Here is a 16,406-nt window from a genome sequence, read left to right on the forward strand (position 1 = left end):
TTTAGCAGTGATGCATTTTAATTGGTTCCTCCCATCCAGGAGTGGATACATGAATACTACATACATACATATGCTTCCAACCCAAGTGATCCTAGGCATAGGGACCAATGCCAGCGGCACGTCCCATTAGAGCCGGAATGTTGCTCTGCTCATAGTTGCCGCTAAAGTACTGAGCATATGGTCCCGAGGCGTATACTGGGACATCATCACCTCCATGGGATTCGGCATCCAAGGGAACCAAAGTGGGGTGCTGGAAGTCAGGGTCCTCCATGAACTTCTCCTTGAGCAGGGCTCGACCCTCGGCACGATTGTAGGCGGAGGTATAACCAGGACCATTGGCATACGAGAGAATTGTGTAAGGTAGATCATCGTCCGCCAACTGGGCCAAGCCAGTGATGTCCTGATCGCGGAACTGCAATAAGAAGGAAGATAATCAGTAATAGTAAGTTTTTTTCAGGCTCATCCCTCCTCACCGGATATCCATTGATAGACATGACATGTCCATGATCGGCAGTGACCACAATTAGGGTATCCTCCTCGGAGGTCAGTTCACGAGCCACTTGCACAGCTCTGGCAAACTCGGCGGTGTCCTCAAGGGATCTCCTAGCATAGGTGTCATGATGCGCCATGTCAATGCGGGCGCCCTCGACGAACAGGAAGAATCCCTCGTCATTGCGTCGCAGAACCTTAATGGCGGCTTCCGTTAGCTCGCTCAGCGAAGGATCCGCCAACTGGCTGCGTTTCCGGTTCCTGTCTCCATTGTAGGGCAAGTGAGAGCTGGCAAAGAGACCTAGCAAATAGTCCGTTTTGTCCAGATCCACCAGGCTAAGACCCTTGCGACTCCACACATAATTGGCAGAGACATTAGCTTCCTGTTTGTGGGCCAACCAGTCGCGGATCAAGTGACGCCCATCGGTTCTATACCCAGGATAACCCTCCTCATCGTTCACGGTGGTATTGATAAAGTTCTGCCGGCCACCGCCGAGGATCACCTTGAGACCCTGACCCACCGGTTGCTCCACCAGCTGGCGGGCAATATCAAGTGTCTTCTCGGGATCACAATTCCTGTTGGCCACCTCCCAGTCATTCTCCCAGTTACGATCCGCGGTGTGGGCATAAACGCCGGCTGGCGAGGCATGTGTCACCCGAGCGGTGGTCACCAGACCAGCATTCTTACCCGCAGCCTGAGCCCACTGAGCGATGCTTAGCACCTGGTTCTCCTCCAGTTGATCACCATCGCAGTTGTACCTCGGAACATTCGCATTTATGCCAATGGTTCCGTAGTTTCCTTTGACGCCGCCCAAATAAGCGGTGGCCGTGCAGGCGGAATCCGCCACTTGCCTGTTGACGCAGTACGTCTTGGAGAGACCCGTGTACGGGAAACCCTCAAAGTACACCTGCTCTGCACTGTCGCCCAGCAGATTCCGAGTGGCGGTCACCGTGTGCACGGACATGCCATCGCCCAGGAAGAGGATTACATTCTTGGCCTTGTTCGTGTGTGCTGCCTGGGTTTCGGCCAGCTTGGACAGCAGCTTGGCCTGAGCCTTGTCCACCCAGTATTGCGACTGCTGCTCCTCGGCATTCTTGATGGGATGTGCTTCGGGATCGAAGGAACGTCCTCGTGGGTGGTCTGGCAAAAGTGGGGCAACAAAGTTTGTAAGAAACACTTATTGAAGGCTAAAACCTCTATAAATCACTTCGGGAGACTTGGGGGATTTCTAAAATATATCACCGGGATTACGGAGTCTTATCTCTACGCAAGAGTTAGCATGTACTTTTCGATAACAAGTTATTTTCCAAGAATTTTTAGCTCAATGAAATTACTTCCTAAAAGTTAAAATAAAAGAGGAAATTGCATTTTTGGATTAAGCTTCATGATCGATTTCTAATACTATCCCATAGTTTCATAGCAAACTGCAAGGATACATAAGCCTTGGCTTCCCGAAGTTAGTTTTCTTTCTTATTACTTATTACTTCTACATTATTTTTAAAACTTTTATTAGTTGTTTAAAGCTGAAGACTTCTTACTAAAAAGTATGTTTATCCTTTGATTCCCATTTCTCAAAATCAAGACATCTTACCCCTTTGTCCGCTGACACTACCACTCAGCCAGATGGCCACGAGGAGAATCAAAATGAATCTTTTGGCCATTTTCCGCTAATCCCAAGTTACCCAAAGCGACTTGTGTGGAGACCAGACCTTGGTTACAGACTGAATCGACTGACCGGGGCCCCTCGAAATGGCCATCGCTGGCAGCTTATCGCCCTAAATATCACAGAATAAATCTAATCAAAAGAACTAATCTAGACGGTTCAATTCAAACATCATTTATGGCTGGCCAAGAATCAGTTAACAGAAGTCGTAGAAGGCAGCCAGCCAAATGGCCAATGCCAAAATATGCTCACGTGCCCAGGCCACAAACTTTATGAATCTCAGTGGACTCCAATCAATGATTGATTACGTGTAGAAGGAGTCATGCAATCGAGTTCAGTGAATGAAGCTAGGAGTCAGGATTCTGGAGCCTGGGAAATTGGAGACTGGAGCTGGGAGTCTGGAAAATCAAACCCAAAACCTCTTTAGACTTTTTTAACCAACTTTTCTTAAACAACTCTTTGGTGTTTACAGCAAAGGCTTTATTTTTCAGACACACTTCAGTCTGTGGAATTTTATGGTATCCTTTTGGAATTTTGCCACTACAACTTTTGTGGCTTTGATTAAAAGAATTTTTGATTGTGCATTGTTTATAAATTTCTTGTTTGCATACTTTCGGGCTAGCTGGAAGCCACAAAAAATAGTTGAGGGAAATACCAAGATACATATTCCTTTTTTTATATTATAGTTTTGGCCAACGCCACAATGGAACCTGTAAATTTAATAACCTAAAAAAAAGTCTTAAGTGAGTTAAAAGATATCTCTCCTTGTTAAGTATTAAACCCACCGCAGTGAAGACTGGCAGGGAAGGAGCAAAGAATGGAACTTTGACGGTAATGGCTCGTTGGGCTCGCAGGATAATCAGGAATACCCGACGACGTGTCTCCCGATCCCATTCATACCAGGCACTGCTATAGGCAGCTTCTCCCAAGGAAAGGCTCTGCAAGAAGGGATAATATTCTAGTCTAGATTCTAAATAGAATGGGAAGAATATCTAATGAGACTAAGGACTCACCTTAGTGGCCATTTCTGTGCCTCCATAGCAGTAGAGAAATATAGCTGAGCAAACAGTGAATGTGTATACCACATACCGAATGATATTGTAGCCGGAATACTTATTTAAAATGTAATCAAATAAATATATAAATTAGATTACATATATATGCTTACCAGAAGTATGTCTATCAGACTGGTGGCTATCACTAGACTGGCTGACAGGAAATGCACAAATGTGGGTGCTCCCATGAGAACCGAGAAACGCTCGACAATTCTCTCGATTTCATTATGACGATCTACGATATCGACCAAGCGATGACAGCATATTTCACTATCTCTAGGTAAAGGATCTATAAAAAAGAAAAGGAGGAATAATATGAAATTAGTTAAACTTAAGATATTACTTTAAAATCTAATCCTATCCCTTTGAAACCACTTCATCTTATTTCAAACTCAAATTATATTTACCTTGAATAGGCCTAAGGGTATCCTGAATATCCCATTCCAGAGCCTGGAGCAGAAAAGCCACATAGAGGGTAAAACCAAAGAAGAAACCATCGGTGCCAGCAAAGGCATAAACTGTGACCTGACCACTCCAAGTGGAGTACAGATAGAACAATGGAAACCAAGGCATTCGATGGGCAAAATCCGGAAATCTAAATGTCAAGCAACCTATTAAAAATATATATAAAACTAATACCAAGAACCTACAGCATTCGAAAGGGCATATCGAATTTGAACTCCTGCCGGCGACGTGCATACAGAAGGATCGCAGGACAAAGGCGCAGGTGGTGATGCTGCCCAGTGTGAAAACCATCATGCCACATCTAGTCACCATCACATAGCAGCTCCTTTGGGCCACATCTCGCCGCTTGTCCCGCCTCTTCTCCTGCTCTCCAATAAGCTGACGGATGCGCTCCATCAAGGCAGCCACCTCCTGACAGCGCCACCACATCCAGCACAGCTTAAAGAGCGTGGTCAGGCTGCAGGCCAGCGGGCAGAAGGCATCCATGGCATCCACAGGACTCGTCCGCAGATGGCTCCACCCAAAGACGAACTCCGCCTGACAGCAGTGCGCCAGATTTATGACATTGAAGACCAACCAAATCAGTTGCCACCACGACAATTGCTTCTGGCCGAAGCTCAGGCCCAGCAGACCAAAGGAGTATCTGGTCACGAAGAACAGATGCTTCGCCAGGGGATAGTTGCGGTCTAGAAATTTAGGATACATGTCTTTACTTTTGGAACAGCAGCTATTCCTTTTATACAGAAGCAGAGCTCTAATGAGGAGCGTCTACTAATTGCTTAATAATTGTTTTACCCACGGAGAACACGACACCTGGCCGGGTGTTTAATAACAGGATTATTGAATATCCCTAATTGAGTGGTCAACACCCACCAAACACATGTCATGTTATGGTCACAGGTGTTTAAATCTTAATAATTAACAATTGCTTTAAAATTGACTAATTGAAAGTCAACTTAAGTTCAAGTGAAATTCTCATAAATAAAGCATCCCTATATATGCAGATTCCTTCGCTTTGGTTTCAATAACCTTTTGCCATTTATCTGGAAGTACTTATAAATTCCTTTTGACATTGATTTCAGACAAGGACAAATGCCATAGATACATCTGTTATTCATATTTCCGAGGGAAAGTACTTGCTTAATAAAGGAAATGAAATAAGTTTGTGAATGGGAAGCAGGAATTTCTCAATCTTCGAAGCCTGCTCTGTTTAAGATACATTGCTGAAAACATTGATGACATTGGCCTATTGATGACATGTTTTGGTTCTACAGGATGGTCCTCTGTCTTTTGTGTAGTTTGTTGAACTCCCAATGAACTCGCGCCTCGAAATTGGAATTTCAAATCACTCAGCAATGTGGGTCAGCCGAGAAGAAACAATCAGAAAACAAAAATTCGTGTAGAATTAGCATAGGATTCGCGGCGCACACAGATTTATGTTGATGCATGCAATCCGAGTGTGGATTCTCCTTTATTTTCTTTGGGCTGAATCACTTTTAATTAAGTTCTTTGTCCGGGGCTCACGTGGCGTATGAGTAATATTGATTTTCAATGGGGGCAGCAAGGAACTCCCTCTCTCTCTCTCTCTGTCTCTCTCTTGATTATGATTATTTTGCCAAGGAGTCGCGTAATCTGAGTAGGAAGGAAAGGAAAAACATCCCCGCGCCCCCAAGGCTGATATCATCATCATCGCAGGGCCACCACCCCCGAAAAGAAAACCCCAAGCTTTGGCGCCTCATTTTATGATGGCCCTGCAGCATTTGTTGGAGGGTGGAGGTGCGGCAAACCACCCCCGAAAAAGGCAACAAAGGTGACCCCGACACACCCTGTTGAGCTGTGCTGGAAAAGTTCACCCTGGAAGCCCAAGGAAAGCCATTACATTTGATTTTCCTGGCGCCCTGCGATCCTGCTGCAGGAAAATGAGGAAAACCTACCGTACCACACGTAGCATAGCAAGTGGAAAAGCTAGAGGAGTGCCAGCTGGAAGCGAGGAAAAAGGAGGCCAGCGTGTCAGCGAGTCGCCAAAAAAAAAATAGAAGCAGAAAAAAAACAGTTGCAGAACCCGAATGAAAAACCCGTTTTCCCACTCGTCGCTGCTGGTTGGCCCACATTCGCCGTGTTGCTGTGGAAAATGGAAGCGAGTTTTCCCAGTTTTCCCCCCCTTGAGCTGTACAAAAAGCAAAGGTGCCCCGAAACAGGTTGATTTTCCTGCCAACGCCGTTGGCCATTAGCCAAATGGGATTTCACACGCTTCCTTTTGGGCACCGACTCCAGCCCGGGCTCGGGATCTCCGCTCTGATGCGTTCGCCTCACGCCATGTCCCAGTTGGAGTTGGAGTTGGAGCTGAAGTTGGAGTTGGAGGTGCTGTTGGTGCCTGTCAGCGCCACCCATCCAACATCCATCCCACTCAACTGCCATCATCATTGTCAACATCACCATCCAGTCATACAGTCATCCAGTCATCCATCTAGCCATACCAGTCCTTTAGCTCCAGGCGGGATCAATTATTAAGGCGCCGCTCTGGAGGTGTGTGTGTGTGTGTGTATGTGTGTGTGTGTGTGACAACCTGATTGACAACCTGAGCCTGGAGCCTCAGAGCCTCTCAGCACGTCATCCGATTGGCACAAAGCCCATATTCACGGTTGGCAATCAGTTCCAGGTGACAGATTAAGGGGAGTTTTAAGTGGAAGAAATGTAAGGCTTTTATGAATGTCTTATTTAGATAGTATAAGGTTGTTCTTGATTCAAATAGGGTTTTATATAGTTTTTAATATATTTAATATATTTAAATAGAAAATATACCTATTTGAGCAACCTTACTGTAAAAATTAGAGTAGAATAATCATAGAATTTATTCAAATATTATTTTGCAATATATTATAGTTATCTCTCTCAGACATTAAGTCCAGTGTGGAACCAAAGTTTTAAACAAAGATGACCTTTCTACTGTTATACCCTTGCGGGTATTCAAATTTTATTCAGAAGCTTGATACACTGTAAAGGAGTCATTTCCCATAAATCATATATATATTCTTGATCAGCATCGCAAGCTGAGTCGATCTAGCCATCTTTGGGGAAAACAAAAATTTTCACAATTTTTCGAAATTTTATATATTTATTTTAAAATGTAAAAATTTGTACTTTTTTCTTAATACTTAATGCAGTATACAGACTTATTACCCTAATAAAAACTAACATAAGAATGCCGAATTGAAATCAATGCTTTTTTGGCTTAGTTATGAATTTTTTAAACTTGAATTTGTCAAAAAAATGTCATATAAATTATTAAAATTATTATTTTAAGCTTAATTATGATCGATTTCGCATATGATCCTATAATTCAATTGGAAACTGTAAGGATTTATAATCCTTAGCTTCCCCATATAAGTTTTCTTTCTTGTTTTTGTTAAATGTTGTTTTTAAAATTTTAAAATACAAAACTTGCATGTTTTCACTTATTTCCTGGAATTAAAGCATTTATAATAAACATGTATATATATATAATAATGATTGCAAAAATTTCCTTTTCATTTCGTGTCACTCTGTAACTGACTTTACTGTCAACCAGTTGGGACGTCTCGTTTTTATTAAGCTCGGAAAAAAAAAAAAAAAAACTACGGAAATATCGAATCTACAACTAAATTTTTCTACATTTCATTTTGGAAAATTCTTCAAAACAATTTAAAAAGAAAACAGTATTCATTGTGCGAAGCAGGATACCTTGCCCGGCTGTGGCTTGGTGGTTTCTGCTATGCAGAAGCCACCCACAGCTGGCCCCTCGAATAAGGAGGAGGCTACTCTATCTCGACGGTTAACCCGCGAAGACAACTCTCGATCGGCTACCCCTACTAGCTCAATTGACGTTGCGGCTGAGCTCCGCAGCGCTGCTCTCAAACGTGCCCAGCCAAAGAAATCCCTTGGATCCTCCCAGAGTACTGTCGCTGACCTTCCCGAATGGAAAACTAAAGGAATCAACCATGTCTTTAAGTCGAGCACTATTGATTGGCAGCGGGTGCAGCCCAAAAGACGACGATTGCAAAATCAGGCACCGCAGTTCAAAAATGTTATAGCTTCGCAACTGCCCACTGTATCACGTTCTCAGCAGCCAAATACTCCACTTGGCCATAATCAGTTTGCCTCGCTGATGAGCGTTGATGATGATGACATCGTGGAAGTCGATGAAGTGAAGGATGCGGTCAATACAAAGCCAGATTCCCCATTGAAAATCAAGAAACCAAGGCCCATTAGAATTCCAGATGTCGTTGATATTAATGCCTTGGAGGCCTTCCTTTCCCCCATTATCCCATCTGATGATTTTGAATTTCGATTGTCTCCTGCTGGGGATGTCAGAATTTACGCAAAGGATTCTAACACCCACCGCCAGATACTCAAGTTGCTTAATGCTCATAATGTTGAGTATACCCATTTCTGCCTAGACGAGGATAAAACGTTCCGTATAGTGGTGCGTAATCTACCTGCCTCAACTCCTGTAGACACGATTGTCCAAGAGTTTAAAAAGCAAGGCCACTCGGTTGTCAATGCGTACAATCCGAAGTCGAGGCTTCCTCATCGAGTCAACTCTGATGGAAGTATCAATGCCCAGCCGAAACAGAATATATGGTTCCTAAACCTGTCTCCAGCTCCCAACAACAGGGACGTTTTCAAGATTTCTAGAGTTGGCCGAATGCGAGTATCAATTGAAGTACCCAGAAAGAATAATACTCTGAGGCAATGCTTCAGGTGTTTCGACTTCGACCACACTAAAAATTACTGTCTAAAGAGGCCCGTGTGTGGACGATGTTCACTTGAACACCCAACTGGTTCTATTCTGTGCTTGGCAAAGACTACCAACGACCTCATTTGTGTAAACTGCCTGGGTAATCACGCGGCTTATGATCGAGCTTGTCCTGTATATTCCCTCAAACTGAACAATCGTCGATCTGGGATTAACCTTGCCGCTCCACGACAACCAAGTTCTAGATGTCAAAACCAATCTATCCCGTCCTTGGCTGTCCGCAATGGACTGTCCTTTGCGGATGTTATCGGGCAACGTAGTAAGCCTATTTCTCAAATGGACTCGTCTCCTCGTAACTGGAATACAAACAACTATAACACGGAGTTTCCTAACCTTCTTGGTAATGGCAAGAGAGCGAGATCCAGAACTAGAGTCCGTGCTCCTTCCTCTGCGCATGTTGCTCCTTCTGCCTCCACTCCTGACTTGTTGAGTTTGTTCCAAATGATGCAAGAGCTCCAAAGGGTGGTCGCTCAGCTATCCCTCTCAGTGGCAGCAATAGCCCAGAATGTGAACCAGATTCAGGGAGGATCCTCTCTGACAATTCCCAGATATAGTGCCCATTATGACTAATGATCTCCGCATTGGATTCTGGAACGCCCGCAGCCTGGCATCAAATGCGAATGAGCTGCTTATATTTACTCTACAGCATAAAATTGACATCATGTTAATTGCGGAGACTTATTTACACCCTGGAATCAACTTTACTCTTGCAGGATTCGAATGCCTGAGAGCTGACCACCCTGGCAATACTCGTCGAGGTGGCTCAGCCATTCTGATCAAGGAAGGAATTTCCTATTACCAACTTCATGTTGTCAGGGATTGGAAAGTTCAACTAACTACCGCCATGATCTCATCTAGCAGTGGAGAGCTATTGATTGGTGCAGCGTATCTTCCTCCTTCATTAGGTTGGACTAGTGCTGAATTTGATCACCTCCTTTCAGAACTGGGCCATAAGTTCATCCTAGGCGGGGACTTCAACGCAAAACATCGACTTTGGGGTAGCTACAGAGCCGACGGTAGAGGGAGCGCTCTACATGATGCTATTACGAATTCTTCAGCACAAATTCTAGCAACTGGAAGCCCTACGTGCTTTCCATCCAATTCTAGGGCCACCCCGTCCTGCATTGACTTTTTTATCTACAAATCGATTACAAGTAACCTGCTTTCCATCAGGAACGAGCATGATCTTAGCTCTGATCACTTGCCGCTGGTAGCAACATTTGCGTCTGCTCCTACAACCATTGTCTCTAGATCCAGCCTGCTGAAACCTGGATTTTGTCTCTCCGCCTTCCAAGATTCACTGGATAACTCCCTTGAGCTTTCCACCTCCCTAAACACGAAGGAGGACGTGGATTCAGCCATTAACATCCTTCTTACTAGGATTGGGGAGGCTGCTGCAGTTGCGGCCCCTTCGGTGATTCCAGGCTCTCTTACGGCAAGGCGTCATTGTGTGCTCTCTTCTGAAGTTGAGGGATTGCTGTTGCTGAAGAAGAGGCTTAGGCGAGAGTACATCCGCACATCCGACATGAGAATCAACAGATTGTTCAGGAGGATTTCCAACAGAGTACGTAAAAAATTGTCGTTACTCAAGGCTGAAGCTACGGATCGCATGCTGGAAACCGTGACAGCTGATGCGAGCTCCAACTATTCCCTTTGGAAGCTGACTGGATCCTATAAAAGGCAAGCTACTCCTAAGTTTCCAATCAAAACAGAGGATGGTACATGGGCAAGATCAACACAAGACAGAGTTGAAGCTTTTGCTCAAAGTCTAGAAGATAGATTTACTCCCTTCGGAACAGCCTCTGTCCGGAGACAACAGATTGTGGCTGACAAGCTTGCGATTACACACCAAATGGAGCTTCCGGTGCCACCTATAACTGTGCAGGAGGTTAAGGAGGACATAAAAAAGTTAAATGTCAAGAAAGCCCCTGGAGATGACCAAATTGATAATCGTATTGCACGAACGCTACCTCTTAGAGCACTGCTATACCTTATACTCATCTTCAATGCTTCCCTGAGGTTGAGCTACTTCCCAAAGGCTTGGAAGAGTGCTCGGATTGTAATGATCCTTAAACCTGGGAAACCACCCGAGGACCTAAACAGTTATCGGCCTATTAGCCTCCTTTCCACATTTGGTAAGCTGCTGGAAAGATGCATCCTTAGAAGATTACGTCAGTCTCAGTTGGCAATGAACGCTCTTCCCAAATTTCAGTTTGGGTTCAGACTTAGGCATGGCACCCCTGAACAGCTGCACCGTGTTGTTGAGTATATACTCGAGGGGTTTCACTCTAAACAATACGTGGTGGCTGCCTACCTGGACATACAGCAGGCTTTTGATAGGGTGTGGCATCCAGGGCTACTCTATAAACTCAAGCCATTACTAAACCCACAACTGTTCGAAATGGTTAGAAGCTTCCTCTCTGAAAGGACATTCAAAGTGGTTCAGGACGGTACCCTATCCTCTCTAAGGCCGATAAAGGCTGGAGTTCCCCAAGGAAGCGTGCTGGGACCGACGCTGTACAGCTTGTTCACTCATGACATGCCGAAGTCCACGGGACATGATCATAATTCTATGCTGGCCACATTTGCTGACGATACTGCTGTCCTCTCCAGATCCAACTGTATCTATGACGCCACTGATATGCTTCAGCTATACCTCAAAAGGTTTGAGAATTGGGCCTGTCGCTGGAACATTTCAATTAATCCGGCAAAGTGTGCTGTAGTGACGCACTCCCTCAGAAAGGAGTCGTGCCCTGGACTGTTCCTGCATGGAGAGCTTCTTGAGCAGGTCAGAGATTATAAATACCTGGGGGTCACCCTGGACACTAGATTAACCTTCGCCAAGCATACAAGGTTAGTTAGGCGTTCATTGGAGGATAAAGCCAGAAGGCTGTACTGGCTCCTAAAGGCAAATAATCACCTGAGTCTGGCGAATAAGGTACAGATATATAAGTCCATACTTGCCCCTACTTGGAGATATGGGATTCAAGTTTATGGCATAGCGGCCAAATCTAATCTGAGTTACATCCGGGTCTTCCAAAGCAAGTTCCTGAGGAGAATTACTGGTGCTGAGTGGTTTATTCGGAACACTGACCTAGCGAGGGACCTTAAAGTTCCCTTGATAGGGGATATTATCAATGAACAAGCCGAACATTACAAAAATAAGCTCATGTCTCACCCAAACATTCTAGCCAGGAGACTTGCGTCTCGGCGGGCAAGGCGGAGACTTAAAAGGATTCATCCCTCGGACCTACCAAGAAGGAAAATTTATTAAACACTAACTAAACTCCCTGCCACTTGTTACTTCTTCACTTCTTACACTTTTGTAATAATCCAATGAACTCCTCCGCTCACTATTGCATAAGTTGCTACACTACAGTAATTTGCAATAATAAATTCAGTCAAAATGGAAAAAAAAAAAAAAAAAAAAAATTTCGTGTCAATCTTTATAGGCTTTTGACATGATATTTAACCATTTTATATGCATGATCCTAGAGACACATGCCAGAATCACTTAACCCAATCTCGTAACCTATATAGAATAACCTATATATAAGCAAACTTTCAGAAATTCCCAACGACAATCCGAAACAACTATTTTTCTTTAAATTAGAACTACATATATGATGATTCGCTTTCTGCTGGTTAATTCACAAAGCGGCGTTAATTATAATTAAAACAGGCCAACTAAATGAATAAATGTATAATTAGCCTGTACATCACTCTATATACAATCGAGTCATATCTAGAGAAGCACTCATAGAGATATATGTATATATATATATATATTGTAGTAAATATATATGGAATATGTGGGGCTTATATCCCGTTCACATGGCCACAGATCGAGCGTGACACAATACAATTTGTGGCGCTTTGTTCTAAGCGCTTGAAAACTCTTCGCTTCTAGCCGCATGGCCGCCCAACCCCCGTCTTTGGCCCCGATTGCTTTTCCCCACCCCCACCGTTTTTCCCCACCCCCTCAACAGCCCCTTTGGCACTGAGCAGACGTGACATAAGCTAAATTGTTTTAAATTTTGTTGAATCGCTTTTCCAATGACTGCCAAGCATTCGGGGTACTACTGCCGCTGGCGATAAATTGGAACCGCTTCGCATGTCATGTGGTCGAGTGGTTGGAAATTGTGGCTGCTGCTGCAAGGAAGGAAGGAAGGGAGGTGGGTGGGTGGGTTAGGTTCTGGGTCTGCGGTGTGGAGCGAAACTTGTGTCTAACTTAGCCTCCGGGCGGGGAGCAGATCTTTAAACTGCGGCTGCACTGCATCGGATAATTGCCGGTCGGAATGGAGATGTCAGCTGATGGTGCGGAAGGGGTATCGGAATGGGGCACACCACAGGCAAACGCCTCTGATTAATGACAATTAGCGCGGATCGATGTTGGATCGGTGATGGCCTCCAGTTTGGTCATAGTTACAGCTGGGAACATGAGCAAGCACTTCCTCCTCCGTCCATGTGTAATGACATCAACATGCATTTAACATAACAAGGCTACTTAGGAGAGTGGGTAGCATGGGAGTGTTGAAATCGAGTTGATATTAATTAAGTTCCATTTGTAATGGGTTATGTTAATTTGGGCAATAATTATTATAGTAATGTTTTTAAAACACACAAATAATATATGTATATACATACATTCAATGACTGTATATACTATATACAGTTACATTACTTAGTACATTTATTTCTGCCGAAATTAAGCTAATATTTAATAGGTTTTAAAATATTCTATTTAAACCTTTTAACCATAACATGTTAATATCGAAACAGGAAAGGAAACTAATTCCAGGAAGCCGAAGTTTATATATCCTAGCAGTTTTCAATAATATAGGACCGATATGAAAATCTATCATAACTATCACATTCTTTAATTTGATATTTATCAATATTTTTAGGACAATTTTGTTGACAAATCAAAGTTTAAAAATCTCATAACTAAGCCAAAAAAACATTAATTTCAATTCGGAAAGCTTTCCTATGTTAGTTTTTGTTTGGTTAATAAATCTGCTTACTCAATATAAAATTTTTAAAAATTTAAAAATTTTCCAATTTTTGACAATTTTAACGATGTAACCCCTTTCCATTTTTTTTTTTAAATTTAAAAGTTTTGAATAATTTTTTATTCTTCGAGAGATGGCTAGATCAACTCGGCTGTTGATGCTGATCAAAAATATATATGATTTCTAGGGTCGGAAATGACTCCTTCACAGTGTTACAAGCTTCTGACTGAAGTTACAATACCCTGCAAAGGTATATTGATAGGTCTATATATTTGGTATGTAGTTACCAAATTTAAATATATTTTTTATGTTTATTATAAGTCCAGGAAATAAATGTTTACTCCTCATTATTGGTATTAAATTTAAAAAGGAAATTATTTAAAACTAAATTATAATAACCTTAAATTTGTTATCTTTGTATTATGTGAACCCTTAAATTGTAAGCCTTTTCTACTGTTAAGATTCTTATACCAACAAAGCCCTGAATCATGACATCTTGATCCCACCTGGATTATTCTAAGGGTAACTTTGTGGGTATTACAGTTTTGACATCCAGCCCTTAACCTTTACAAACAAAGCAGAAAGCTGAAAGCTTCAATGGAGCGCAGGCTTCTCCCCCACCTAAAAAACCCATTAATCACACAGCACAAAACCCGGCCACAAAAGTGTTCTGAAGCTAAAGCTAAAGCTGAAGTGAGGCTAAGAGCCAAACTCGCTGCCTTCAAGGCCAACTTCTTATTAAATGCCAAAATGCGAGAGCCTTAGAGCTTAAGGCAGTTCCTAAAAAGTTGCAAGGGCTATGATTATAATTACAGATCCGACCAAAGATCGAAAATCGAACGATTGGCTCAATACCTTAGTGAGTACTAAGGGATTATTGTAAAACTATTGTATAACTAGCTTTCAGAGATCATCAAATGCAAGATGGCGTCATCTCTGCTTAGCAACTGATGTAGAATTTATCCGGATAGATCGTTGGAAAAGGGGTCGGGGATGCCTTTGCTAATGAGTAACAAGTCTACTGTAAGGCCATAAAGTACAGTGGAGTTTCGATAACTTAAAAGTCTCTATTGGTTGCAAGTACTTGGAAAACATTCTTGTTAATATTTAATTAATTATATATTAGTTTGTAAAAAGAGACTTCTATAGAAATACAACTGTCTATAAATAGAGATGCAATGCACAATTCCAAGTTATGGACGTTGCACTGTAAATACACAGATCTGTTTGCTCGCCCCGTCTCTTTCTCGCCTACTATGTGCTTTGGCTTTGTCTCTCGGTCCAAGGTCAGCAGCTGCAGGCGATAGAAAGAGACGCTGGAAGGGAGGGAGCAAGCTAAACTTCGACTCCGAACCGCAAAGTCAAAGTTTTCAATGCAACAACAACAACAAAAAACCTAAATTATGCATTGCGAATAGTTGATAGTTATTGTGTTAGATTTCCAAGGTCCCCCCGCAAATTACTCCGGACAATGTATTGTTTAGTTGAATGTTAGATATATAATATTGTTAGCACGCTAAATATCTATCTATATCTATATTTGCTGTAGTTTCCAAGCGAGTGCCCCGTGTAACAAGCACCTGAAAAGCCAATTTATATAATTCTGTACAGTGTGTTTTTTTTAGAATAATTTCAGCAAACTGCAGTTTTCATTGCTGCCCTCGCATCTCACTTAGTCATTCCGCCTTAATTAATGGGAAAAATAAGTGCCAGCAAAAAGCCCCATGACAAATGGTGATTGTTTATTGTACAAGTGCCGTGCATTTGAAAGTCTCAGTCTCCGTCTCCGTCTCGGATTCATTCTTTGGAATATAATATGATTCATTCCTCCGATAGAAACTTGATTTTCTACTTCTCCTTTTCGAAAAACTAGAAACATAATTCTTCACACACACACTGGCTCGCTTGTAGACATGCGTGTTTACGTAAGTTTCGCTTTTGTTGTGCGAGCATTTCGTATTTCCTATCGCCCTGCTCTGCTCTATCCTACCCACCGTTGTTCATTGTACAGTTTCATTTCTTTTCCATGCCGTACAACAACAACAACAATTTATATCATTCACCGACTCTTGGCAACAGACAAACCGAAAAAGACCAACAACAACCACGCGCTGTCGTAACGGTTCTCGCTCTACCCCCTCCTCGTCGGCCACCCACCCGTTAGCTTTGCGTGCGGGAACAAAGCACATACAACGAAACCCACTATTGAAGGGGAGCAGCTCGGGTCAAAGTGTATGCGTGCGAGTGGGCCAGCAATAAGGCAGTGATGCGTGTGGAATGATAAAACGTGTAATGAAGAGTCATGAGAAACATTGGGAGGAGAGAGCGACCAAACGAACGGTTTCAGTTGAATAGCTCCTGGTGCTGGTAAAAGAGAGAGAGGAGCATTTATTTATTTAAATTTAAATTTTGTGGGGCGATTACAAATATGGCAGCTTAAGAATAGGCACAAAACTATTATTAATTCGTTTCACTTCACTTTCCTACATGTTGATTCGCTTGCAATTTGTATAGGAGAGAGAAAAAGACTGACTTCTTAAAAAGCACAGTGAGTCCCCGTCTCGCTCCGACATTGGTTGCAGTACGTTGAGTTCATAAATTATTAAAAACTAGCACACTACTGATGGCTTTCTGTTCGATCTCACTGTAAAAACACTCGCAAGACAGTTGCACAAGCGGGCCGCAAAAAATTCCATTAGATTTGCGCGGCGACAGCAAACGACGAAAAAGAGAAACGCGCGGAAAAAACGCGGCCAACTTTGTCCGTCCGCTGTGCAGCTGCAAATGAACGAAGGAAACAAAATGCCGAGCCAAACTTGACGAAGCCGAACTGAACGAACGCGAAAGCGTTTCGTTAGAATTCGCGCGCGCTGCTGTGTGCGTGCGTTCCATAAAAATATGACGTCGGCAGAGCTTTTCGCTCGCA

General features: G+C 43.0%; 2 protein-coding genes across 2 annotated transcripts; both read right to left on the reverse strand.

Annotated features, from left to right (window-relative positions):
• Window positions 1-2,241, reverse strand: Alp6 (Alkaline phosphatase 6). Its single transcript, XM_020943534.2, has 3 exons — window positions 2,082-2,241; window positions 474-1,630; window positions 1-412 (listed from the first exon to the last, which is right to left on the reverse strand). The coding sequence occupies exons 1-3, from the start codon at window positions 2,149-2,151 to the stop codon at window positions 92-94; spliced, it is 1,548 nt and encodes a 515-aa protein (XP_020799193.2). The 5' UTR covers window positions 2,152-2,241; the 3' UTR covers window positions 1-91.
• Window positions 2,242-2,617: 376 nt separating this feature from the next.
• Window positions 2,618-4,672, reverse strand: Or45b (Odorant receptor 45b). Its single transcript, XM_020948448.2, is given in 7 exon segments — window positions 2,618-2,879; window positions 2,939-3,091; window positions 3,167-3,265; window positions 3,322-3,497; window positions 3,616-3,803; window positions 3,859-3,913; window positions 3,916-4,672. Coding segments are annotated over 7 exon segments (1,185 nt in total). The 5' UTR covers window positions 4,379-4,672; the 3' UTR covers window positions 2,618-2,828.
• Between the last annotated feature and the right edge of the window lie 11,734 nt (window positions 4,673-16,406).

Source organism: Drosophila serrata, unplaced genomic scaffold (assembly GCF_035046125.1).
Source record: "Drosophila serrata isolate PLE 108 unplaced genomic scaffold, ASM3504612v1 contig_184, whole genome shotgun sequence".
Lineage (NCBI taxonomy): Eukaryota > Metazoa > Arthropoda > Insecta > Diptera > Drosophilidae > Drosophila > Drosophila serrata.

Coding starts and splice junctions, on each gene's coding strand:
- Alp6 (XM_020943534.2), bottom strand. CDS start 2,151: ATGGCCAAAAGATTCATTTTGATTCTCCTCGTGGCCATCTGGCTGAGT. Junction 1,631..2,081: donor TAGTGTCAGCGGACAAAGGG/GTAAGATGTCTT, acceptor CACTTTTGCCAG/ACCACCCACGAGGACGTTCC. Junction 413..473: donor TGTCTATCAATGGATATCCG/GTGAGGAGGGAT, acceptor TTCTTATTGCAG/TTCCGCGATCAGGACATCAC.